This window comes from Varanus komodoensis, unplaced genomic scaffold (assembly GCF_004798865.1).
Source record: "Varanus komodoensis strain SLA01 unplaced genomic scaffold, ASM479886v1 scaffold1, whole genome shotgun sequence".
Classification (NCBI taxonomy): domain Eukaryota; kingdom Metazoa; phylum Chordata; class Lepidosauria; order Squamata; family Varanidae; genus Varanus; species Varanus komodoensis.
The window spans coordinates 57,031,972-57,059,951 of NW_025335268.1; the positions used below are offsets into that span (position 1 = coordinate 57,031,972).

A 27,980-nucleotide genomic window follows, 5' to 3' on the forward strand; every position below is an offset into this window, starting at 1 on the left:
AGTTCCCGCTTCTGCAGCCGTAGGACCACGCGTGTTTGCAGAGGTGCCTCTTGTCAGAAAAAAATCCGGATTCTGTTGCACGGAAAGGTATTTCTCTTCTCCCTCCGTCGTCACCGCTGGTTCTTAAAGTGCTTCAAGCAAGGGTGTAGTGGGGGTCGGAGTGCCCCCACTTATTTTGAAGGGAGCGCTCCAGGGGGTCGCTGCATCCCTGAAGACAGGGTCACTACCCCTGCCCCACGTCTCTCAGGAGACCTCATTTTGCTGGTTCGCGGCTGGCAGCTGCTACTGTGTCAAAGTCCTGAATTTAACAGGTCAAGAACCGGGGTGTTCTTTCGATAGTACCTGGCAAAGAGCGATCTGGAGAGGCCTGCCAGGCATGCGCGTGTGTTTTCTTTCCCTCATGGTCAGCCTTTGCTCCTCAGCAGAATGGTCAGCTTGCCATTGCTGCTCCAAAAACCACCTCCCAGCCCCACCCCCCTGTGTTCATGCCACACATTTAGAACACTTTTATTCAGCTTTAAACAGTCATTACTTCCCCAAAGAACCTTGACGTTTGTCCAGAGTGTCATTAGTGGACACTGCTTCTCACGCCAGAGTTCCTGAGGAACAGGGGTTGACTGATAAACCATTCTGGAAATTGTAGCTCTGTGAGGGGAATAAGCGTTTTCTAGAAACTCTAAGCTCCAGAATTAAATGGCAGAAATAATTACTAAAGTGGAATAAAAGTATTGCAACTGGAAAATATTCACTAGAATCAATAGGAAAAATTAGCTATGAATTCTGATAGCCTTAATTCTTCTAACTTCAGTTAGGCTACTTTAAGCATGATTCAGCATGGATCCAGTGAAAGCACAATTAAAGATTATTGAATATTTTGAGAAACTGGAACCCCTAAATTATGAACACTGAACTCATGGAGGATCTATGGCACATATGCACACACAAAGTCATTGGTTGCAGAGCCAACAGAAAATTAAAAGAAACCAAAGGAACTGCCTTATTAATTCCATATAAACCACTCAGGGAGCTTTTTGGCTGGAGAACAAGCTATGAGTGTAAGAAAAAAGCATTCATTCATAATAAATAAGATAATAAATAACTTCTAGAAGCTGTCATTGTTTCACTTCAAATACTCTCATCTTGAATCCATTACTCGACAGAAAGCCAAACAAAGTACCAAAACTATTTTTATTGCATACTCATAGGTTTCATAACCTTGGAAATTGGTGTGGCTTGATGTGTGTGGCTTTGATGGGGGTGTGGCTCATGAAGGGACACCTCCACTTCTAAATTTGCTGTTATACCACTAGGTTTGACTTTTCCCCAACTTGGTGTCCTCCAGGTGTTGCTCTACAACACCCAGCATCTCCCAGTCAGTCATGCTGGATGCTATAGTCTTACAGATTCAGGGCTGTCGGTTGGGGAAGGCTGCACTTAGCACATCACCACATCAGCATGGGTTTTCATGGGAGCATATTCTAGATGATACTTTTTAGCAACAAAAGTTCTTCTAACCTCAGACATCCAGTGATTGTGGGATTCTGCCACCCGTCTACCCAACTTGGACCAGCCACATGCCTTTCAGGCTTTCCTGCTCTTGCTGCAATCTGAACCTGAAGTGGTTTGTTGGAAAAGGGGGATATTTCCAACCAAGCAGAAATAATCTTCTGGACCTTATTGTTACAGTGTTTCTGAAGAGATTCTTGGCACAAAGATGCTTGGGACAACATCAAAATGCAAAGAAGGCATTGCATTCCTTAAGGCGCAATCCTATATTTAGAAACAACAAAAGTCCCACAATTCCTACCCTGCTTCTTGGGGGAAGCTGGGAGTTGTAGGACTCTTGTTCTGAACTTGCATAGGACTGCCCCCTTATGGGTACTTTAGGACTGCTCCCTCAAACTGTTAGATTTGTGCAGAGGAGAAAAATGGGAGTGGGGAGTAGTCTTAACCCTCTTAACTCTTAACCCTTATAAAGTGGTTTGGACATAAGGCTAAGTTATAGTTTAGCCTTTTCTTGAGCTTGTATATTCCTCCTTGGCCTGAGAGTGAGGAGAAATTTGGATTTTTTATTAACTGCAGTTTTTTATTTCTTCTGAATCAAGAGAAACTGTGGTTAATCTTAAATACGACTAGTGGAAACAAAAACATGCTAGTTTATGAAACTGACTTGCTCTCACTAACTACAGTTTAGGGCAGGAATTGACCATGTGGCTCCAGATGTTTTGGCCTACAAGTCCCATCAGCCCAGAGGGCCTTTCTGGCTAATGGGGTGGGAGAAAAATAAACAAACAAATGTTCAGCATAGCTAATTATGATAGGTAATGGAAGTTGTAGGCCAAAACATCAGGAGGGTCACAAATTGCCTGTTCATGGTTTAAACATTGCAGAACATGCATGCCTAATCTCAAAAGGAAGCAGAAACTTCCAATCTTCTTGCTGCAGCCTTATCAGAAGAGAAGTGGGGAGGGAGTGTATGGGTCCAGGGGGAAGCTAGGTTTAGTCTTACAATGCTAAAATTTAGATTAGGGGTTTTGTGTTCTGTCTGGAAGCAGACATTATCTCCCCTCCCTTCCCTTTGTCAGTCCATACAACAGATAAACACTGTGTGGTTCAAAGAAGACGATGACCTTCCAAAAGTAAAATGGTAAGCAGGAGTTTAACCTAAAATAAACAAATAAGAATTTATAAATGTGTTGTCGAATATGTGAATGAAGAAACCAGGTGTACTTCCAGAAGAGGCTTCTATTATGCAATTAGCGTATCTCATTCATGGAATTTTACAGGATTGGATCCAAGCTTTGTGGTCTTTCTCTGATATTCCTCCCATGTTTTTTCATCCCTTATGACATTTTTCTTATTACAGAAAAGGAAGGAAAAGTGGTGCCTTTTGATTGGCAGGGCTACTGGCAGTACCCTTTCCTTACTAAAACTTTCACAATGTTCTTTTTGAAACAGTCAGTTTACACAGAACTAAACTATGCTAAGGTTTTTGAAAAGCTCAGATCTTTCCTGGAAAAGACAAGTAACAAATACTTCAAGTGTTATTTCAGTTGATACTCTTTTTCCAGAAATATATTTGGGGGTTTATCAATGAAATTCTAATAGCAAAGTTCCCATTTTGTATTAAAAGCGACAAAGGCAAATCTTGATTGAAAATGAAATGTCAGGGACTCATGGAAAGTTCAAGAGTTGTTTTTTTAACAAGGTGCAAAGGTCACTTCTAGATGATAAAAAAAGAACTGGGACAAGCTAATGATTGTTACACTGCCTGGTCAAATAACTCAACTCAAAAGACTCTAAGAACGTATGCATTTTAGACACATGTATATGCCATATTTCTCTGTCAGATGTACTCTTGAAGCAGCAGACGCAAAAAAAATACTATAGGATCAATTGAAACATAATCTCTGCAAAAAGAAAAAAAAGAAAGAAATGCACAAACATAAATACTTAAAATCCAAATTTAAGACACCCACAAAAGTTAAAACTGAGCTGACCAGAGTAGTGGCACTGAAATAAATGCAGAACATCAGCTAGATGGAACTGGAGCCAGGCAGATCTGATCTGCTGATGTGTCCCACCAAGGCAAGAGGGTACTGGAGATGTTAGCAGTAGCACCATCTAGCCCATCCTCCTTCAATCTGCAACACTTTAGATCATTTGGAGTTGGCCTGTGGTCACTTATATATTGTCAAAAAGAAGAAATGCATCACCAAAAATATGTTAATTTGCATAATATTTGCATATGCTAATACAGAGATAGAAATTCAGTCTTACCATAATGCAGAGATGCTGACCAGTTGACCTGTGTGCGTGGCTGTTTGACCTGTTATTCAGGTACTAAAAGTTTTGAGTCTTTAAACTGGAATTGGATTGGACAGCCTTCAAATGGAGGACACCTTTAAATAGAGGGCAGCCCTCTGACAGCACTTCAAATACAGGAAATAGGCCTATAGTTGGCTCATCTCTTACTTAGTGGTTTAGTTATTTTATTCATATCTTGCCTTTTTCTTTTTTTTTAAAGAACTCAAAGTACATTGTTCTCCCCCTCCTGCTCTCAATCTTATCCCCACAACAACAACCCTGTGAGGTAGGTTGGGATGAGAGTCTGTGAGTGACCCAAAGTCACCCAGTTGGCCCTATGACTGAGCAGAGCCCAGATTGCCTGAGTTCTAGACCAGCGCTCTTAACCACTTGACCAATACTAGCTCTCACTGGTCTAAAAACATCCCATACTGGATTATATGTATCTTGCTTCATTCAGAACAGCCTGGAGAATCATATTAAGGAAGCAGTTAACCTGCCTCATAGTCATAAGTGTTGTAAGTTACTCAAAATCACAAACAAGCACGAAACCCAACAAGTTAAAATATCTATGAAGAGCTGGTCGCAGAAGAAGTACAATCACATCAACGGAAAGCCTTATGGACGAAAGATATAAGATATCATTGCAAGTTAAATGCTAAGAGAAAAGTGGTATAAGATGTATTTTTGGTGGTATTGCCTCAAAAGATATACAGAAAATAGATAAGAATTTTAATGGGAAATGTTGGAAATGTAAGATGGGACATTCTACCATCTGTGGTGGACATGTGATAGAATTAAAAGATTTTGGAAGCAGATAGATACGGAAATGTGAAAATACTTAGAATTGACTTTCCAATAAATGCCAAGAATATGCTATTGCGTATTGTGCCAGAGACTATCCCAAAGGTTATCACAGAGTTACTTAAATACCCGACAATAGCAGCAAGAGTGATAATTGCTTCAAAGTGGAAAGCTGAAGACTGTCCAACTGTCAAGGATTGGAAAAACAAGTTAGCTGGCTATGCAATAATGGTGAAATTAACTAACTACATTAACAGAAGACCCATCAAAGAATTTACTCAAAAATGGAAAGCTTATTATGAGCAATTTAATTATTTGTTAAGGAAAATACAGTTTTTATAAATGTTAGTAATTACTACTTTACAGTTAAAGCAATAGATTGGACAAATTTTGTCTTACTGAGAATAGAATTGATTTTTTGGGATTATAGCTGATGAGATTTTCACTTTTTTATGAATATGTTTAAATGTTGTTGTCACATGCTGTATTTGTGGATTGACCCTTGGCACCTTCCGTTCCTATATCCCATTTCCTTTCTTATTGTATCTTGTGAAAATAAATGTGAAAAGATTTGAAAGAAAACTAAAATCTATGATCAGGCAACTGGTTTATTAAAACCATTGAAATATGCAAAAAAGTGGGATGGTGGCAGGGGAGAAGACTTTTAAAAAGGCTGACGGTGGTGAAAACATGAAGTCTGTATGGGCAGAAGCATAAGTTGGAAAATGTAATAATTAAGGGAAAACATCTGTGCCTTCGAGCAAGATATTTATTTGGAAAGTTACAGAGGAAACAATTGAAAAAAGGAAGCAATAATTATATTAATCAGCAGTTCAAAATCTGTAGATTCTTTAGTTGGTGTAGAGAGTCAAGGACACCATAGATTGCTGTTACCCATGGTTGGCCATCCCTCTTGCTTTACAGATGGCAGGCTTCACAGGTGTTATTTTGTACTGGTAATTAAAGCTTTTGTAGTTTAGTGCTGACTTCACTTTTAACCAAATGTTGATTAATCAACCAGTTATGTGTTAATTGAGAGAAAGAGTTATAAGTGTTTTCACACAACATGATAACTTGTGAGCTGTGTTGGCTTTTTATCATCTTGTCATGTTTAGTCAGTTGCCCTGGCTGGGTTCAGGCAACACAACAAACTGGTCTGGAACAAAGATAGCTCACAACGCTCTATGACTTACTGTGTAGTGTGAATCCGGTTGTTGTGTGTGTTTGCATGCTGCTGGATTCTAAGAATGTCAGGTAGTTACTTGTTTTGAGTTGTGAAAAGATTTGTCCCTAGTGGGCCCCAGTAGAAGGAGGGGGGGAATGGAAGGAAGTAGAAGGAAGCGGAAGAAATGGGAAACAGAGTGAATGAGAGAAATACAGTACTTTTTATATTCAAACCTTGTTTCAGGATCCTCCTTACTGATCTGTGTCATTGTTTGCTTTGGAATTTAAACAGTGACAGTTATAAGATTGAGTCCCAGTTTCTTTTGGAGGGAGCAGGGTGGTGTTAGCAAAGTGTTCTCTAATGAAGCTTCTTATACATTAGTGAGTCCCTGGCCATTATCTGAGAGTGACAACAGTAAGTAGCATTCTGTTGCTATGGGTGCCATGGGAAATCAATAAGGCAGTTGATTCCTGCCAAGTAAACCTGTGGCTGAGGCATCCATCCCATTCAATGTGAGGCATGGCTGCAATTTCCTTATGCTAATCCTCTTTAAGAGCCCTCTAAATAATTTCTTTTGAAGGCTGTTTTCAGATTAAAGATGTTTAAGAAAAAGATATTGAAAGCCAGTGGGTTTTAGAAAAAATGCAATGTAAGCAATCTTAATTTTGTTTAGAGGTTACTTTTAATCCCTTTCTTTTAGCAGACATGGCCAAGACTAGGATTGCAGTTGTTGGTGCTGGGTTGATAGGTCTCTCCACTGCTGTGTGCATTGCTGAATCTATTTCAAACTGCAGTGTGACTGTAGTTGCTGACAAATTTACTCCCAACACAACAAGTGATGTAGCAGCTGGGATGCTTATTCCACATGCTCATCCAGGTGAGTGAAATTTTCATTCTAAAGTGAAAAATGCAAAGATAATTTTCCATTTTTACTATGCAGTCACCAAACTCACTCCTGAGAGGTATACTCATAATTTTCAGGTGTGATTCCCTGAGATTAAATTGGTACACCTTGAGGAAGAAAACTAGGAAGTGATTGTTCCTAATTTGTAAATGAGAGCTGGTGTTTCCCCCATTCCCTCACTTGGGGTGTCTTATCCAAGGACCCTAAAAAGTTGGAGTCAGCACAGGCTTCTAGCTCTATGGAGCAGATGCAATTGTTGAATATACACCAGTGAGGCATCAGTGCATTTGTGACTGATGTGTTTGGTTTAGAGCTGCTCAAAGTTTTCTGAACCCAGATTTCTTCTTACCCTTATCCTGGTTATATGGACATTTGATCTAGTTACTGAGTAGTAAAGAAAATCTTCTGCACATGTTGAGAGGCAATCCCCTCTTCTTATTACTTAACACCATGGGTCCTCAAACTACGGCCCATGGTCCGGATCCGGCCTGCCCTGCCTCAAAGGGTTTGGACTCACTGTGCCTGCCTGCGCACATGTGCAGCGAGGCGGCAGCTTGCTCGTGCAGAGATTGTTTTGGACTCTCTCAGAGAAAACAATCTCCCTGCACGCCCCCCCCCTCACCGCCCCCCCCGCCCCCTCACCAGCCCATTCCCCCTTGCCGGCACTGCCTTGCCAGCCCGTGCCCACCACCGGCACCTTTCAACTGGCCCCCTGTTGAAAAAGTTTGAGGACCCCTGCTTAACACCATACAGTGAAAACAGGTTTCTGGTTTTTGTTGTTGTTAGTCGCAAAGTTGAGTCCGACACATCACAACCCCATGAATAACATTCCTCCAGGCTCTCTTGTCCTCTGGCATCCCCTTGGCAAAGCTGGCTATAGGTCACATTCCACTTAACTCCTGGCTGGTGATCGAAAATATGTGCACTGACACACAGTCACCCACCTGACCCTTTTTCTTTGCCACATTCACCAATGTTGGGAAGCTGTGCTCAGCAGTGAGATCCAGATATGTGTTTCTGTAGCAGAAGAGGCAGAATAGTCTCAGATGTACATCTGTCAGAAAAAACAAAAGAGTACATCTGTTGAAGTGTAAGTATCTTTTCCTTATTCTGGTTTCCACTGGCAGATGTGTTAGGCAGTCCCATAATCTCCAGCCAACATGCCTAGTTATCTGGAGAGCAACAAGCTGTCAAAGGCTGCAATGCATTTTCAGTGGAGTACGGAGGCAACCAAGGTTGTTCCCACTATTTGTATTCTACAATTGTACAGATGCTTTGGCTGCAATACTGCTCTTACCCTAGATAACTATATTTTTAACTGATTCTTGAGTTCCCTAAATTGTTTCCTATTCATTTGAAAGGTGCTTTCTCTCTTTTGTGCAGGCACACCAGTTCATCAACAGAAGCAGTGGTTTAGAGAGACCTTTGATCACCTGTCAGTAATCTGTAATTCCTCAGAGGCTTCAGAGGCTGGGATTCATTTGGTATCTGGGTAAAGAAGTTTCTGTTATTTTTACTGCAAACAGACCAATAGTTATGCTAGGGCACAACCTGCAGCCATCTCACTGCAGCTCTATAGATCTGGATCTGGCTAGTTTCTGAGAGGGAGTGGAAGGTGCTGGGGCAAGAACATAAGAAAAAACATGCTGGATTGGACCTAAGGTCCATCTGGTCCAGCATTCTGTATACATAGTGGCAAACAAGCTGCTTGCAGGGTCCCTCAAACAGGATGGGTGCAAGACCTCCTCCCTCTGAAGCTCCTCAGCATCTGGTATATTCAGGCATGTCACCTCTGCCAAAGGAGGTAGCACATAGTCAGCAGGGCGACTGATAGCTTCCTCCTCCATGCATCTGTCCAATCTCCTTTTAAATCCATCCATGGATACCCCATGCGCACACCATGAGTTGTTCAACACAAGGAAAAAAATAAATGAATAAATAATACATTGGAATCATTTTGTGATCACATTAGGAAAGAGGGAGTGACAAAGCTGATATAATGATCGTGCAAATTCTGTTTGTGCAAATAGCATCTCAAGCAACATTTCAAATATCCCATGAACCACATTGTCCCCACTCCCAGGTGCATCTTTCTTTCCTTGTCACATTGGTCCATGCTTTGGTAATACACAAACAAGTTTGTTGAGGGTTGTCTTCAGCCTTTGGTTTAAGACAGAAGTTCTCCAACTGCAGACTCCAAACTCTCTTCAGGTGCTATGTGGAAAAAAATTGGCACAGTCATGAATATCTGTCCTGATATTTTCTCTGATAATGAAGATTAAGACTGTTTTGGCCAGGACAGAATTATCAAACGGGCTAACAATCTAGGTCCTGTGATTGTAATAATATAGTGATGGTGTTGTCTACTAATCTTCCCCTTAAAAATCAGCTTAAGGACCCTGCTCCACAGCCAGAACCAGCCTCAAGGGTAGGTATAGTTGGACACCTGCTGAGGGCAGCAGGGCCCCCCTGGCAAACCCTGTGGACCTGCTTTTCCTGTTCATCTCTCAACCTGTCTCTTGCTCTGGTTCAGATAATGGTGGGATTGAGAAGGAGGAGCAGGAGATGCCACTGCTTGCATGATGACTGGTTCTCTGCCAGTCACTCGAGCAGTTGGCAGCAAGTGAGGAGAGGAGGAGGAGGAGGAGGAGCTGGTAATGAGGATGCTGAGCAGCTAGATTTCATGAGGAAGGGGCATCATTGTGTGGAGCTTGCAGAAAGGTCATCCAGAACATGCAGGTGGCACTTTCCACAGCCTCTACGTCCCATGGAGAAATAAGGATATACAGCGGCTTCTTTTACTTCATAGTCAGAAAATGATATATGTGTTAAATACAGTTTGAAAAACTACCTCTGGGCTATTTCTCATCCCCTCATCATCTCTTTTCTCTATGCTTTAATTTAGCTTTTGTCACCACTAGAAATAAGTTGCATTTAAACTTGAGTAAACAGAAGATGCTTTATGTGTTATATCTATTATGAATAAGTACCTGTGCAATGTTTTATAGTACACCTAACAATGTAGTGCATGCATAAGATAATTGGATGTATATCATGCTGCTTCATGAGTGCTGTTGGGAAATTTGCTGCTGTATAAAGTCTGAAGCTGTTCTGATATGCTAAATGAGTTTGTTCTTAAATCATTATTTTCTGATAGAGAATAAAAAATGTAGTACAACAGAATACCTGTTTTATACAAATATTCTCTTGCATATCTATTAGCTGGCAGATTTTTAAAACCATTCCTGATGAGAAAACACCATTCTGGTCCGATGTGGTTCTAGGGTTTCGGTCAATGACTGAAAAAGAACTGAAGAAATTTCCACAGCACAAATTTGGTCAGGCCTTTACAACACTGAAGTGTGACTGCCCACCTTATTTGATCTGGCTGGAAAAAAGGTATGTATGTATCTTTTAAAAATGCATTGTTTAATACATTTTAAATATAACACTACAATAAAAGGACTTGTAATCTAAAACATTTTGACCAACCATGTTGAATTTTCCCTTCCCTAACCCATTCTCATAAAACTATAGGCTCCCCCAAAATGCCCTTTCACCACCCAAACCACATTTATTTATTTAAAACATTTTCTACCACCCTTATAGCACCAGGGTGGTATATAAAATGTGATTTTAAAATCTCAATATAATATACAGTAAAATCAGCAAAACATCAACTACAAGAAAAGAGTGAGGGGAGGAAATATATGTTAACAGGTATGTGTGTTTGATAGACACCTTTATATATTTTGTCAGCCAGTTACAATACGACCTGCCTCTTGCCTTTTAAAAAGGATAACATTGCAATCCTCAGCATACTCATTGGAGAATAAGTGTCACTGAAGTGAGTGGGATTTACTTCAGAGTAAAGCCTTATAGGATTATTAAACATGCTTTTTTAACATTTCCAGCAGGTTGCCGGCAATGTTGATATAATGTAAAACACATTCATTTCATTTGATCTAAGTAGGATTAATATTGGATCCAACCCTGTGTTTGCAAATCTGAACCAGTATTCATCATTCACAAAAGACTCATGCATCCTGTGAAGAACTGTCTTCGAAAACATAGAGGACTTGGTTTTTTAGGATGCCTTCACAACATTAGTGAGACGTTCTAGTTGCTAAGATACAACAGTTTGTTAAATTTGTCCCAGCTACCTCCAACAAACTGTTATTATGCTAAATATTAAATTTAGGAGAGCACTCTCAGCACTGACTTATATATCCCAGAGTTCATTTTGAGGGAAGGCAGGACAATTAAAAACAATTTATGATTGGCATTTAATGTATCTACATACAGTTATTTATATGCCTGGTGCTTCCATTTAAGATGTTGTCATCTTCTGTCTTTCATGAATTTTACAGGGGGTGCAGATATTGTCATCTTCCCACACTGTAGCCCTCCTATATTTTCCTAGTACTTTTGTCTTTCCTGCTACAGCAGAAAATCCATTAAGAAAGAAAAGATGGAAAAGCTGCCCAGTGTTTTCTGGCTGTTTGTGCCAGGATTCTTGTCTAGTGTTCATTTCTCACTGCGGCCAGTCAGGTACCTCTGACAACTCACAAGCAGGACTTGAGTGCAACAGCACCGTCTTGCTTATGTTCCCCAGCAACAGATACCCAGAGGCATGGTGTTTCTGACATGAAAGATAGCATATTGCTATCAGGATGAGTAGCCATTGATAGCTTTCTTCTCCATGAATCTGTGTAATCTTTAAATGGACAGCTGTCACCTTGTCTTTGGAAGCAAATTCTATCCAGGCATTTATGACTAAGTTTCATTCCTGAGAAAATATGAAGTTGAATTTGCATGTAAATCATGCCCTTCATATTTGCAGAGGTTAGGGCACAGGATCCCCTTGAAAGTAGGCAAAAAGTGAGTATCTGTAGCCTCTTCCACCAACTCACCAGTGCCTTCCTTTGCATCAAGGAAATGCTGGAGAGATTTCCCTCTTGGGATGGCCAGGGCAGGAAGACATGTTTTGAAGGCCTCCCTCTCTGCCCCGTTACTTCCTTTCTTCTATGGTGATGCTTTCCTGCTCTCTCCTTCTGCTTCCTCTCTCTCTCTATGGTGGTGATGTTTTCCTGCAGCAATTTTAAAAGATTAATAGGCTTTATGGCAGTTCATTTGTAAGTACGGGTTGTTTGTAACTCAGGGACTGCCTGTATGAGCTGTGTAGAAACATCCTGGATCTCCCACCATTCAACTTTTTTGGATAGCACCAGGTTCTGGTATCAGCCAGATGCCTCTGGTGTTCCAAAAGGAGAACATGACAGTGGCACTCATCTTTGCTCTTTTCCCCAAGGTCTGGACTTCAGAGATGTACTCACATCTGTGGATGGAGGTTCCACATACCTCACATGGCTAATATTCATTTGTAGACTTTATTGCCCTCTCCGATCTTGTCTAATCTGTTTTTTTTAAATCCCTGACATATCTTGTATCAGGGAGTTCTATGAACTGTTGATGTGTTGTCCATCTTTTAGCCAGAATCCATTGCCTTAACAGGGGGAATTGTGGGTTAGAGAGTGTGTGTGTCTGTGTAGGGATGTGTGTGCGTTGGAGAGAGGGGATGGATGGGAAATAGTCTGTAAATACACAGAGTATTTGCCATTTTTCAGTCAAGAAAGATGTGATTCAAGATGTAATGAAAGCGAGTCCAAATGTTAATTAAATGTGTTAGCTGTTAATCAAATTGCACTGCTGTTTTCATGCCACGTTAAAACATGGGGAAGCATGTCTTGCCTTGGAGTAATGGTACACTGAGTGCTCTTTATTCTGGCACTGGTCTCTGCTGACATATGAGCTGTCTCGTGGGAAGAACAGGCCCTGTCATGTTTCATTTCTTAAGCAATACTGAGAGCATTGCTGATGCTCAGCTAAATCACAGAATCCGTTTAGTGCCTGTCAAGTGAGCCTGTGGGCAGAGGCCTCAGCTGCCCCCCATTTCTCTTTCACACTCTTGTAATTTCCCAAAGGAGTGTCCCGATCCACAAAGCAATACGCTGTCACGGTGCCCCCTGCCAAGGGTGGGGTTTTGTTGATAAGCCTGTTAAAAGGCTGGAATTCAAGGAGCAGAAATGAATTCTTTAGATTTCTTCCATCAAGCAGCTGTTAAGGAAGCATCCATTAAACTTGTACTTTATTCAGTGACAGCCCTCTCCAAAGTGCCCTGAGCATGCTTTATGGCACTTCATCAAAACACACCAAAAGGGAATCAGTAATAAACATTTTGCCAGAACCTGCAAGTCCCTATACCAGACAACCAGGAGGCTTTTGAGTGCGCACTCACTTTCTCCCTCCCTCCCTCCCTCTCTCTGTGATGGACATAAGGGGACATCTAATCCAGCATTTTGGCCAACCCACTGCCCATGCGATCCCACAAGGAGGACAGGAGCACAAACAGCACCTTCCTGCTGTTGTTCCCCATCAACCTGTTATATTACCTAACCCAGGAATTTACACGAAGCCACAATGTGAGTTGGCATAGCCATGCTAACAGCATTCTGTATTGCAAAGTCTGAGGTGGAACTGGACAGTGTGTGGCACCAAACTGAACCTTGTGGTTGTGTGGCAGGCAGTTGGAAGAATAGCCTGGCCTGGCTGTAGGAGCCACTGTATATACATTATTAGATGTACCTCATAGATAAACACAGGGCTCCATGGGCCACTTGATGATGTGTTCAGTGGTCCCATTTTAAAACCTGTTTGTCATCCTTTACCAGCAAATTCCCCATGCTATATCACATACTCTCCTCCTGAAATTGCCAAGTGGCACTATGGGAACTGCTGCTAAAGTTCCCATGGCTGTGCAGAACGGATGGTATGAGTCTAGCTCAGTGCCTCTCCTGGACACCTTGGAAACAGCAGATTAACCTGGGGACAAAAGTAGAACTCTGCAGTGCTAGACGACCAATGACCAGCTAGACATTTCCGGCATGCTCAGCTGTATTTTTAGCTTGCAATGAGGCCTTGGTACCTTTGTGAAAAATATACCAGCCCCATTTTTTAAAAATGTTGTTTCAATGACTTCTTTTCCCAGAAGGAGATGCCTAACAGCTTGGATGGATACTGTCCCTCTTAAGTGAACTAGTGCTATATACATTTATGCATGCTTTATCTAAGTTAGCTTGATGGCACACTTGACCTGTATTCTTTCCAGCTTTACTTGCAGCTGCACAATTCAGACAGGCTACATGTTCCCTGATACCCTTGTCTTGAATAACAACCCAGCAGAGAGCCAGTGTGGCACAATAGTTAGAGTGTTGGGCTGGGACCTGGGAGATCTGGATTCTAATCCTCACTCAGCCATGGTGCTCCCTTGGTGACTTTGGGCCAGTCACAGGCTCTCAGCTTAACCTACATCAAAGGATTGTGAGAATAAAGTGAAGTGGATGAGGTCTATGTAAGCCACCTTGGGCTCCTTGCAAGAGGGAATATAAATGCAGTGTAATAATAAAAATTTGCACTGCTGGGTAATTACCATGGTTTTCATCTCTGGCATTTTCTTTGTAGGCTGAAAGAAAATGGGAGCCAGGTGCAAGTCAGACACATAGAAGATCTCTGGGAACTGCACAGTGACTATGACATTGTAGTGAACTGCTCCGGCATTGGCTCACGGAAGCTTGTAGGTGACCTAGAAATATACCCCATCAGAGGTCAAGTTCTCAAGGTCCGTGCCCCTTGGGTCACGCACTTCATTCGTGATGGGGATGGACTGACATACATCTATCCAGGAGTGCATAATGTAACATTAGGTGGAACAAGGCAGAAAGACAACTGGAAGCTGTCTCCAGATCCCCATACCAGTAAAAATATATTTGGTCGATGTTGTGCTCTTGAGCCGTCACTTCAGAAAGCGCAGGATATTAAGGTGAAGGTGGGCCTGAGGCCGACCAGGTCAACTGTGAGGCTGCAGAAAGAGATACTGGTCCGAGGCAGTGAGAAGCTACAGGTGGTCCACAATTATGGGCATGGTGGCGGTGGCTTCTCAGTGCATCAGGGTACAGCCAGAGAGGCAACCCACCTGGTTAAGCAGTGCATTGCAGCACTGGACCCATCCAAGAATAAGGCAAAGCTGTAACTCCTGTGTTGGAAACTCTTGCTCCCCCTCTCTCCTTCCCTCTCATTTTTAATCATTAGTAATACAGTTGGATCAGAGTGCTCATTTTGGAATAAAATCAGAAACAGGAGTGGAGAATCTTTGCCCAGAATCCCTCCAGAGGTGGGTGAGGCTGGGCAAAGGGAGGGCTAAACCAATGGACTGAGGGCAAAAATGCAAGAAATTCCAGCCTATTTTAGCTTAAAGCCCTACTGCCAGTGGCTAAGCATAAGATATGCTGTTCGTCTTTTAGAATAGGGAAAACCCACAAAAGCTGGGGAACCATCAAATGATTGGTGGCTAGGGGAAAGGGGGAAGAGGCCATGGCCCTCTGGAGACTCTAGGTCTGAGGTGAAGAACACCATGGTTCAGAGGTGAATATATATCAGGTGATAGCACTTGATGACTTGCAGAGGAATGTGTAAAATGTCTGAAAGAACGTTGGGAAAAGAAAGCAAAAATTGTTTGAAAGGATGAGGTTGAGGTGAAGTGATGGTTCTGCCTCCAAGGTTTGATCTATAACAGCTCATTGTCATGAACCATCTGGCTCCATGTGTGCCTGCCCCATAAGGGGAGGCACAGAACGGCAATTTGGAGCAGCCTCCTGGACAGCAAAGCATGATGGGACTTTGGATTGGCCCTACTCACACAGGTTGGCCAGTGGGCCCTTCTAGAACAAGTCTGTCTATATGGGCTGAGGCTTTGACTGAACAGCAAGTCTACCTGACTGGTGCTGTCTTTTCACTTTGACTTTCTAGCACAGTTCCTGGTCCCCACTGTCAACAGCTGCTCTCTGGTGCTCACATTATTTATGGTTGTAGCAATGATTGTGCCTGTTGAATGATGCAAGGTCTCCCTGATGCAACAGTTAGTTTGTTTCCTGAGATACTATGTGATACATCTCCAACTGTTCCAGGGTTTATTTATGATTCTGTCACCCAAAATCTTTCCCATTTGCCTGTCAAATTAAGGCCTGTTTGCCTGTAACCTCTAATTCTTAGGTTTATGTAGGGTTGTAGAACCAACAGTGACATGTACATGTACAATTTCACATTTAGGCAAAACCAATTAGACTAGGAAAACTGTTTGCTTTTTTGACAATATAGGCAGTAGATGCATGGGCATACCAGAACTTGTAGGCTTTTTTGTCTAAACTTTCCCTTAATTATATACTTTCAAAGACATTGGTCAAATTCCTGGAGTGTGAATTGTATTAATGTAACATTGCATTAATACATTCATGTAACATTGCAATTGTATCACCTAGTAACTTCTCAAACTTCAGGCTTTTTCACATGTAGTAAATTGAACTAGGTAATCAGTTATAGCATACATTCAGGAGCAGATGATGATCTTTTATCAATGGAATAAATGCAAAATTTAATTGAATTCTTCTCCAGTGTCTTTTTTTTAAATACACCCTGCACAATTCCCTATCTAGCCAGTAGAGGGCAATATTAGACCAGTCTCTTATTTGAGCTCTATTTGAAATACCTGCTTTGCTCTGCAGTTTGCTCTTTTCTTAAAAGCCAGGAATGAGTTGAATGGAAAGGAAGGGAAGTTCTAGAATTGCCTTCCTCCTCTGGGTACTCTCCAAATGTGTTAAAACACAACTCCCATCATCCCAAGTAGTAGGGCTTTGGGATGGAGTGATGGGAGTTGTGCCCCTACACATCTGGAGGGCACGATGTTGAGGACGGCTGTCCTATACCACCAGCAGCACATAATAATAGCAGTGGCAGGACTGAACCTGGGGCATAAATTCACAGGAAGCATTTTGCTGTGCATACTTCATTGAAATGGATGGAGGGAAGCCTCCAATCCATTCCATTGGGGCTAATGCATAGCAGGAGACAGGATATGCCCATGTGATGTGTTGTCTAATTCCAGAAACATCTGTGGAAGCAATGATTATTTATTATTTATTAAAAGCATTTATTAAAAGCATTTCTATCACATCCTTTACTTGGGTCTCAGGATGGAAATACAACAATAAAGCACAGCATCAAACACAAAAACCCATTTTTAAAACAGTCATCAGATCTTAAAATATCGGGAAAATAAAAAGGTTTTGGGCTGGCACCGAAATAAAGTGTCAGTGCCAGACTCACCTCTCTGGGGAGCATGTTCCAAAGTTGGGGCGCCACTGCAGAGAAGGCCCTTCTCTGGGTAGCCACTCTCCTGATCTCCTTCAAAGAGGGCTCCTGAAGAAGGACCTCCACTCCAGATCTTAGGGGGTGGGCAGGTATATATGGAAGGAGACATTCCTTCAGATACCCAGGCCCTAAACCATGATAACTGTACATGATAGCTGTATTACTGCTAATGCTTCCTGGAAGTAGGATGAAGCGAACCTTCACATACAAACACAAGCCACACCTATTTTCCCATGAGTGCAGTATATGATTTCTATGTTCAAAATGCTATCTTTTATTGATAGAGCAGAGCAGTATATTCTAAGCTGCAGATTGTGGCTGCAGGCAACTATAGATAGCATTTGGCATTATCCTCAGGGTACCAGCTACCAGTGAGCCACATGATGCCAGTGCTTAACAGGCAGAGCATTACACTGTGCATAACTCTTTACAAGCAGCCCTAGGCAGAACCACTCACTTTTCATGTTTGCAGAACTGTGTTGTTTGCTACAGACACCCAAGCAGTATTTTCGGGTGATAAATGAAAACATTCAGACTAGACACTTTGGTATTTTGGGGAGGAAGCCAAAATGACCAGTGGATATTTTTCTGATTTTCAGGGATTCTGAGAAATGTCTTACCTTTTTAGAGGGGATGTGTGTGTTACTGTGATGAATATGAGACAGTGGAAGATTGCATTCTGTGTATGTTAAAAAAAAAATTTTCCCTAACACATTAAGCAGTAGACATCTGCAATAAGCAGGAGCAGCCCAGCAGCATTCTCCATTGAGAATGGCCTGTGGGAATGAGCCTTTGTTGCAATGTAGTGTTGTTTCCCTGGAGTATTATTGGCAAGAGGTACAAACAGGATGGCTGTCCCTTTTGGTCACTTTCACCAAAGACTGGGAAAGTGGGAGGCCATTTTCAGTCCAACTATATTATTTTATATGACTGTTTGGTATAGTTGCCAAGTTATAACCCTGAGATTTGGCTGGCACCTTTCAAATAACTGAGGAAAGCAAAGAAAGTGGTCACAGTTAGTTCACCTCCACCAAAACCCATGCTTACATGTAATTGGCAAAATTGTTCCAGTATGTAGAGAGAAAAAACAGATGTGAAGCTGCAGCTGCTTCTTCCCTGATCATTTTCAGTTAAATTCTATGCATGTTTAGACAACAAACCTCCCTTCACCACAATTCCCAAACTGCCGCCTAAACTTGTATAGGATCATGCCCTTTAACTTGCATGTTGAGTCTCTGGGTTGCAACCTTGCATTCTACTTCTGTTTAACTGGGTTCAGACAATGTGATAACTTACACCCAGCGGTTGAGTATGGGTTCCATGTGGGTTGTTCTTGAACCGTAGCTGCAGTTGATACATGGGTTATCATGCCTGCGGCCAGCTAAGGTAATTATAATCAGCAACCTATAATTCACGACCAAATAACAAGTCATGGGTTTCCTGTATGTGTGGTTCATGGCGGACTATGGTTTGTTAGTACAGATGGGTTCAGACAGCACAGTAACCCACATTTTAGCAAGAATTCATAGTTCAACAATGAGTCTATCCCTGAATGTGGGTTAGTGTATTGTCTGAGATTAGTCTTTTAACTCATATTAACCTTTGTCCACATGTTTTTGTTCCTTAGTGAAATAAAGACAAAGGGCAACATAGGATGGTATCCTCTTAGATACCAATGCTAACATTTATTATGTTGTGCTAATTTAAGGAAACCATTGCATGGCTAATACTATTGATATTGCTCTAGAAATCCTTTACTCTAGCACAGTGTAATATATGCCAGCACTAGTGTCCAGTTTGCTATTCTGTATACATTTTGTTTATAGATTTTATTCAAAAATTCAGGCAAGGTTTACCACTTTCAAGTTCAATTGCTTTCAGTGGGAGGATTTTAAGCATTCTTGTGGAAACTGTTTGGGATTTGGATGTGTAGAATTTCAATCCCATATATTCTTTGCACTCCTGGCTTCTGTCTGCACAGGCCTGAGGCATTTTGCTCCCTCACCTGGAGCACCATGTGGCACCACCCATTCCATTAGGCAAGGTGGGTAGTAGTAATCCAGGCTGACCAATTTTTTTGGCACAAGCAAAATACAATCATAAATGAATAAGCAGACATTTGCTGGCATTTCACAATAACAAGCATCCACTGCTGCCTCATTCTCCCCAATGATCCTGTCCCCAGTGATCCTGTCTTCTGTCACCACCATTTGTTTGCTTTCTGTACATTTGCATGGAAAGAAAGACATTGTTCCATATTGCTAATTCAGGCTTGTCATTCACTGTTTTGTAGAGTTAGGAAAAGGAGAACATGTGGGAAAACAGCAGGGAGGCTTTTTGCCCACCTGGATGTAATAGCAGATGCTGTGTCGGAGTATGTGCAAAAGATACCTATTATATTTTAGTTGGTTTTATCTTTTCCTTCCTCTGAGAAACTCAAGGTGAAATCCCATGTTCAAGCAGAAAAAAGTCCTTTAATTCCAAATATTCCCCAGTCACTCATGTTGAAGAACTTTCTTTGGTCTAGCATGCATCGGATTGTGTCCTCAGAGTGCAGTCCTGTACCTGGGAATAATTCCTCTTGAACTCAATAAGCCTTATTTCTGAGTAGACATGAATAAGTTGGCACTGTCAAAGGAGCATTATTGCTCCTTTGAGTTCTCCACTTGGCCAAACACCCACTGAGGGAAGCACACCCATGAGAAGGTTGGGGCAAAGATTAAGCACAAACCGACTGGATTTGACATGATAAGCCATCTGGGCTTATAAACCCAGGCAGTTTATTGTGTTGTCAAAACCTACCATGGTTTATAAACCCAGTTGCTGGTTTTATAAGCTATCATGGCTTGTACTAGGGTTTATAAATCATTCCTGGGCTCAAAGTGTTGTCTGAACCTGGATGACATTGCAAGCCAAGTGATGGCCAATAGTGGTTGGCCAAGCGGTTCTGGGTGAGCTCCGATGATAGCCACACCAAAGTGCCCCAGCAGCACTTGGAACAGCTGTCAAAGACTCCCGGCCAAAGGACCTGGCAGTTGCAGTCATGTGGGATGCGTTGTGCTCCACTTAGCCTACGCCAAGCAGGCCAAGCAGATTGCAGCATGGCTCCCCTGCCCAGTGCTGCTGCAGCTGCTAGCAAAAAGGGCTGGGGACTGTGGTGGCTCTGGACTCTGTTCAGCCCGTTCCAGAGAAGGGTGAGCATAGCATAGCTTGTCTCCCGCCATGTCTGGCCGCTGCAGCATGTGACTGAATGCAGCTCATGTCTCTCCTGACATGTGCCATGGCCGCCTGGCAGCCAGAGCATGGGGCAGGGTGTGTGTTCTGATTGGCGCCCTCTAGAGGAGAGCAGTATGAGACGTATCTCATGCCTATCCAGGACTGCTGCCGAGCAGCTATAGCACCAGCCAAGAGAAGCATGGGGGGACAGCTCGACTGCTGATCTTGGCAGAAGCACTGGCAGCTCTCGGGATGTTTTATGAGGTCTACTCATGAGTTGGGCGCAGGCTGTAAGGTCCCCACTTTTCCATCCTCATTCCCATTAACAAGTGGCCGCAGGGCAAGGGAAAACTTGATCCTGCTGGGATGTCAGTGGGAGCACCAAAGGGGAAGAGAGGAGAAGAGGTGCTGCAGGACGGATGCTGTGCCAGGTCTTGTGTCCAGCACATGGTGGTGGTGGTGGTGGTGGTGGTGGTGGAGAGGCTTGGCTATGAAGTCTCCTGGGGTAACTGAGAAACCACTGGGCATGCGTGACACATGGCATTTGAAGATTTTATGACTGCCTCTGGACACCCAAATGCCATACTTGGGCAGCTGACTATTTTCACAGGTCCAAGTACTGCAGAAGATGTGTTGACCAAAGAGCAGAAGTGCGGGCTTGAGGGATGGTGCTCGGTTACAGAGGAGAAGCAGAACTGTCTTTCTTGCACGAAGAAAACTGATAGCAGGGAAAGACTTCTGAGGAATGGTTGTGATGGGCTAAGGTGCACCCGCTGCCCAGCCCTTGGTTTCTAGTAGGTAAAGGGAGCAGTGGCGATGTTTCGCCTGCATCTCCTGATCAGGAAGAGAGCTGGTGGATCGCCACCTGCCTTCCTTTTTGCTCCCTACTCTTGAGAACACTCACTGTGAGGAGATGCAAGAGAAATGTCTCAAAACTTATGGACTAACATACAGTAGCAAACACATTTAAACAATTCTGCTGATGTTCCCATAAGCTCAATGTCTTCATAAGCCCATCTTTGTGCCACTGAATACTGATATTCTTACAGCACGATCAGGGAAGTTGATCTGTTGCTGCTCAGGGACAGGGAAAGATTTCCACTGACTTCATTAAAATTCCATGTGTGATGAGAGAGAACACTTTGAGTTAGTTAGTGCCTGGTTTAGCAGATGGGGTTTGGCCTCCAGGGGGTCAAACTTGGCAGGGTTTTTTAGGCAGACAGATAGATCCATTTTGGAAGGGTGTTTTACTGCATCCCACAAAAGGAAGAGAGCTCATCTCTGCAGATTTCAGCTTGCACCTTTGCATTTTTGTCAGAGGAGACAAGGAATGAAGGATAATGCAAGCAGTACATTTTGGAGGTTGGGTAGCTGGATTCTGTTCCACTTCATGTTCTGTGCACTGGCCATTCAGGTTGAATGGCTGACAGGGATTTGGAATGCACTAATTGGCCCCAAGAATGGTATAAACAATGTGCTTTCTCTCATTTTAATGAGCTTCTCAAATGAAAAACATGAAGGGGCATGTGAAGGAAGAGGCTTGTGTATCAGGAGGGCAAACGTATTTTACAGCAGGAGTGGTCCTCCAGATTTCGGGCTGCCATTCCCATCATTCCTCATCATTAGCTCTGCCAGCGAGGGCTTATGGGAGTTGCAGCCAGCAATATTTGGAGGCCACAAATTGCTTCCCCCAGCTTTACAGGCTGATGCTGTAGACTTAGTGGTCTTACAATAAATACGCCACAAAATAGTTTGCATAAAAGCTTTGCAGGCACTTACAGGTGCTCAACTCTGGCACCATCCCGCAGCCATGACTCTGCTCACTATGACACTTTGGCCTTGTACATAGATGGAAGGTAGCAGTCAGCATGTGGCAACAACCATACAACTCTTTGATGTTAACCCAACCCAACCCACTGATACGCTTTCCAACACAGCGAAAGATAGAGTGAGGCCATGGGGCCATTCCCTCTGTGAATGCTGCAGTGCTGCCGAAGGCAGAGCTCCTGGATCAAGAACCCAGAAATTTCCACAGGAGGACAAATACAGTACAATTGAACCAAAAAGTGTTTAAATTGATTCTTTTATGTATTTTGTGAGGGACCCTGTTTCTGAATCTATTACTCTATTTAGTGCAGGTGCTACTCTTCAACTATTTTTGGGTGTGTGTGTTGGTCTCCCCACAGGCAACCGGGCAGCCATTCAGCTTGTCCATTTTAGAGAGTCAGAACAATTCCTACTGTTTTCTATTGATTTTGCTTTTATTTAATGACACGGCTGGTTTTCAGAAAACGTCCTGCACTGTTCCAGAGAATGGCGTGCCTCGTGCTCCCCCCAAAAAAGTGGTGCTTCTCATTACCTCGCAGGGCCTTACTAGGGTTTGTCATCAGTAGGGATTCTTTTTCGGTATGGGCCATATTCTCCCCCAAGCCCCCTGTGGAGGGCACACGGTGGCCATTTCTTAAGCAAGGGAGAGTTGCAAAGCCAGTGAATCATTTTGCCATATTGCAAGGCGGGGAGAAGGGCTCTCTCTGTGCCGATGGACATTTGTGTCCTCCGCACACCCATCTCTTCTCTTGGGCCATCGGGGCAAGAGGGGAGGGAGTGCAGGTGTCGTGAGCTCCCGCTCCCTTGCCATCCCCTCCCCTACCTACTGGAGCACCTTGCAGCACCAGCTGAGGTTGTGCCCTCCTGGCTTTCGAGTGGCAAGTAGAACCCAAGGTGCAGAGGGAAGCTTTTTCATTCAGCTTTTAAAAAGAAGCATTCTTCCTATTTGTCAGCAGTGCTCTGATGAAGTAGGTGGGGGCTTGCAAAAAGCGATTCCATAATAAACCCGTGGCTCTGTCATGTGCCACCAGACTGTGTTCTTCTTCTACTGTGAACTGTAATAAATATAAATAAAAATAAAAGTCAAAGCACTTCAGGACGCAGCATGAACAAGAACTTCTGCTGTTTTAAAAAAACCTTTGTATTTTACAGGATTTTCTCCCTTGCTTTCAGCTCATGCTAAGCCCTTTTCATAGCAAATTTTGATTGCACTCCTTGAACCACTTACTCCACAATAGTTGTATTAAAACCGTATTGAGGTCAGGGGGATTACCCTGCCATCAATTGGATTCAGTAAGTGGATTAACAATTTCAGCCTTGTACTTGGAGAAGATATCCTGGTCTTTGGGGGAATGCCTTTCTCTGAAGCTGCAATTAGGGGGCTGAGTATGTTCCTTCTGATAAGTGCTGGATCTGAATTCAAGTCCCTACCCAGTCTTAAGCCCTCTGAGCGGCCCTGGTCCACCCAAAAGTCTTACTGGATGCAGTTTTCCATATGCATAGCAGAATTAGTGGCAATGAAATTTGTTGCTGCTGCTTTTAAACAAGACCAGTGCCTATACTATAGTTGCTTTGTGGAAGTGGCATCAGTGGCACAATGGCAAGTAGAGAAATCATGCTGAAAAGCAAGATCCTGTTCAGTCCAATGCACTCTGCAGTGGCACAACGATTTATAGGATTAGGTAGTCCGCGAATGTTAGAAATGAAATAGAATCACCATAATTGTAATCAATGACTTAGACAGTGAGTTTCCTCTGGCAATATCTACTTGGTGTTGTTTTATCCCTTTTATAGGGTAGAGATTAATTGCTGGCCTAATATATAAATAGTCTCTGATATTTAGCCTAAGGATCAAAAGATGCTTCAGAAGTTAGCCATGTCAATATTTAATCATTATATGTGCTGTGCATGGAAATGAGTAAGATGATCTGAGCCTTTCTGTTCAGAATTAACCTCTTTAAAACTGGAAATATAGGCAATTGTGTGCATAGTTGCTTCTGCTTCTGAGTAGAATAGCCTATAGCCCTGAAAAATTTTCAGGGTGGCTTAATTATCTTCTTAATTATCTTAAGGAATGCCTGAGGCAATGTACAATAAAATAAATACAAAGAATAAAATACATACAAATATAAAAGCCTAACACCTTTTAACAGCCAAAGATCAACAAATAAAACCAGAGAGCAGCACTAGCCATTAAAAGCTCAGCTTACAAAACACCATCATCGAATAAAATATAGCTAAATATAGTATAAAACATCCATTGTTAAACAATAAAAACAGTGAAAGAAGAGAGCAGCAGATAAAACATAAGACAAAAGCAGTACCTAACAGATGGATGAAAAAATGTTAAAAGCTCAGGAGAACTGGATAGTTTGGGGAAGGTACCAAAAGGACAAAGATATCCTGAAAAAGTTTTCTTTCTGGCAGCAAACACAACAGAGTCCTGTGGTCTTACAAACAAATTACGGCATAAGATTTTGTAGACTTGGGGCCACATCATCAGATGCACATGTTATCCATAAGTGACTGGTATAGCAGAAAGAAATTTATAAACAGTGGGGCCAAAGGCAGTGGAAGGCAAAAAGAACTGTCTGCTACAATTCTGTGTCAAGCGTAAGGGAAGCAAAATTCATTGAAGGAGAAAGAAGATACTGATTTCTATCACACTTGGAACTCTTTTTATTATTGGCTAGAGAAATGGGACTTCGTATAGATTTAAATATGTTTTTAAGTTATCATAAATAGAAAAAAAATGTGGGGGCTGACCCAGCTGGTCCGATGTTTCTGATGATTGATGTTGTTTTTCGTTTTCCTTTGTTTTAGGGGTTTTTTTGAATAAAACTTACTATAAAAAAAGCGTAAGGGAAGCAAAATGACCACTCATAACCATGGCAATTGGTGATACTTCAGCTGAATCCTAGTACTGATAAGGGTTGCTCTTGATTGCCCTTTCACTGTTTGGAAGCCACTCAACTCCAGAGCTTCCAAGTTTCCTGGGCTGAAAATGGCACGGTAGGAGGAGCTGCAGAGGTGCTCCTAGTCTGCCTGCTCTTTTGTTTTTTTCACTAGGCAGGTTTTTCAACCCATCCAGTGAGGGTCCTCTGGAAGGGGAGGGAAAGAGGCTTGAGATAAATAGAAGCCTTGCTTCTATGCCTCCACTTTCCCTTCTCCAAGGTCAGGCTTCTGACCTCAGATAGGCAGCTGGTGTGTTTCTTTCCATGCTGGCTCCTACGTAGAGGCAGGGAAGGGGTTTGGATCTCCAGCTTCCCTGTCTGAGGTTGGAGCACTGCCTTTCACCTTGGAGTGGGGACTCTGGATTATGCTATAGACCCTGGAATGCTTGCCCAGGGACACAGGAATGCTGTCTTGGTTAATAAGCACCAGAGTGCAGTATGGTTCAGTTCAAGCTTGAACAGATAAGAATCTAACTTCAATCACTTATAATTCCGCAATTTCTTGAGGGTGGTGTCCCCCTGCTGCAACTTCCAATGAGATGACCAGGAGAGAGAAGGCTGTTCATATGGCAGAAAGCCATCTTTTAGATATCCTTTCTCCATGTTACTTAAAGCCTTCAAGGCCCATATTAGCCCCTTGAACTGAACCCAGAAACAAACTGAAATCCAGTGAAGTTCTTTCAGTACTTGAGTAATAAGTTCATGGGTGTTAATAGCAATTAATAACCAGAAAGTAGGCATCTCCACCATTTGGAAGTTTCCAGACACTTCTTACAATAATCTATCTTGGAAGTTGTTATGGTACGGCTTGCATCATTTCTTCCCAGAAAGAGTGCAGTTGGTGCATGAAAGGTACTACATGTTACAGATGCCAGTGGGATAAAGTGACAAGCTCTTTGAAGAACGATGGAGTCTGCAGAAAAAAATGGAACAAAGTGAACAAAGGAAGAGCACTGTGTGAAACAGGCTGCTGGCCTTGACGGCACTCTCGGTTGTCTAATGCCTCTGCGCTCTCCATCTTATCTGGGCACTGCACGCTGCCATGGTCTTTGTATCCACTCAGGGAAGGCGCTTTCTAGGTTTATTCACCCTTGTCCTCCTATGGTACCACCTATGCTGAACAGCAGACTGAAATGTGTTCTCTTGGAAATCTTCTGCTGGGGTGAGGTCTGCTAATGGGAAGCTCTGTGTTGAAACTATTCTATCATTATTTGATAGATTTGAACTGGGGTGCGTTTAATGATGCGTGCAGCAATGCTATCATTTTGTAACATGACAAAACTCTTTCATTCTAAAAGTGGGACTTGACAATAGGCTGATCTGTCCAATTTAAACACCAGGTTGATGGAATATGAAGGATAAGACTGTGTTATCTCTTTCATTTCATTTTCTCTTTTAGTTCATTTCTTAGTCCTATGTGCTAATGGGGAACACGGAAGGTGAAAGTCAGGGCTCCACAGATGCACTCACCAGCTCACCACTAACAAGTATATTTTTTGTAGGAAGAAACTGAGGATGTATCTTCTTCTGTACCCAGAGACTCATGGGGATGCCGCCTCCAGTTGTTTTGGACTAAAACTCCTAGTAATCCTGATCATTGACTATGCTGGTTGGACCTATTTTTCAGACACATTATGACAAGAAACCCTGAAAGGTTACCACAGCTCATGTTTGGCTACAGGGGCAGACTGCTGCCTGCCCCTGTGCTTCACCTGTGGGAGTAGCGGCCTTCCCCGTCCTCCCTTCTCCAGAGGTGTGCCCGACCAGCTACTTCTGCCGGACAAAGACCAAGACAGTGTGTGGAAGAGGGGTCCTATTGCCATGAGCCAGTACTGAAGACGGCGATGCTTCTATTAGTACATAGTTTTCATAAGCGTATTTTACTTCTTATTGGTATATACTTGTGCTGTTTGTGTGGAGTCTGCCTGCTTTAAGACCCGAGAAGGTACATATAAGACTGTGGCTGTGGAGAGCTTTCAGGGCCCCCAGGCCTTGGTGGGAGCGATGTGCATTGGGGTGCTGTTTGAGCAGGAATTGCCCACCTAGGGGCAAGAGCTCAAGCTGGGTGGTTCCCACCTTTTATATGGATACTGATCCTTTTGAACAGACAGACTGTATGTGGAGCTGTTAATCTTTTAGTATATACCATTTTAGATTTTTGTGTGTAATTTTACTGCTTGTTTTAACAATTCTTGTGATCTTTTAGTTATGGTCCAGGAAATATGTTTAGGGGGGCAGCTAGTCAGGTTCTGTGGGGCAATGGGCGATATGGTGCTGGCAGGGCAAAATGCTCTTGCAGGAGAAGGAAAGAGTGTTGTCTTAAAACAATCTCTCCTTCTGGTTGTCTTGCCAAACGGATAAATTGGAGAGCACTCTGAGCCACCCACCATCCGTTTTACTGCTTCTTTGTAATGTCAGGTCAACCCATAATAGAACTATGATCATTCATGATCTGGTTAGACATGAGGGGGTTTGCCCTGGCCTGTCTCACAGAGACCAGACTGGGAGAAGACAGAGGTCCCATATGGGCACAGACCCTCCCAACTGGCTATTGTGTTGTGGAGCAGGAAAGGTAAAGCAGGCAAGGGGGCAGTGTGGCTGTGATCCATAAGGATACCACCTCTTTGACCAAGTACCCTGTTAAGGAGCTGAAATACATCAAGTGTGTGTACTCAAGGTTGGGGTCCAGAGATAGTCTGGGGATTCTGCTGGCATATAGACCACCTCGTTGCCTAACACTGTCTCTGGCCAAACTCACAGAACTGGCCTCAGAACTGGTGTTGGAGTCCCCCAAATTGTTAATCCAGGGGGATTTCAGTGCTGATTGTGAGTTCAGTTTGTCTGGTGCTGCCCATGAATTCACATCGGCTATAGCAGCCATGGGCCTGTCCCAGTTGGTCTCTAGACCCACACAAACCCCGGGGCACAAACTCAATGCTACATGCAGCTCTGAATGCTACATGCAGCTTTGAATGTCTGAAGGGAGAAAATTTAATTCATGGCACCTGGTGAGAACCCACTATGGAATGCCATGAAATGT

General features: G+C 42.9%; 1 protein-coding gene across 5 annotated transcripts; it reads left to right on the top strand.

The window, feature by feature from the left end:
* On the top strand, window positions 1-27,888 carry DDO (D-aspartate oxidase). 5 transcript variants are annotated; one of them, XR_006414367.1, is made up of 6 exons: window positions 1-87; window positions 6,477-6,653; window positions 8,064-8,172; window positions 9,903-10,079; window positions 14,202-14,910; window positions 26,443-27,888. XR_006414367.1 is itself a non-coding variant. In XM_044426595.1 (6 exons), exons 3-6 carry the CDS (start codon window positions 6,482-6,484, stop codon window positions 14,767-14,769), a joined length of 1,026 nt encoding a protein of 341 aa, XP_044282530.1. In that variant the 5' UTR covers window positions 1-87; window positions 2,586-2,647; window positions 6,477-6,481; the 3' UTR covers window positions 14,770-16,176. The 5 variants fall into 5 exon arrangements, 4 of the variants coding, with proteins under 4 accessions (XP_044282530.1, XP_044282551.1, XP_044282522.1 ...); XM_044426595.1 differs by lacking the exon at window positions 26,443-27,888 and adding an exon at window positions 2,586-2,647 and having other exon boundaries at window positions 14,202-16,176; XM_044426616.1 differs by lacking the exon at window positions 26,443-27,888 and adding an exon at window positions 2,586-2,647 and having other exon boundaries at window positions 6,480-6,653; window positions 14,202-16,176.
* The last annotated feature ends 92 nt before the right edge of the window (window positions 27,889-27,980 follow it).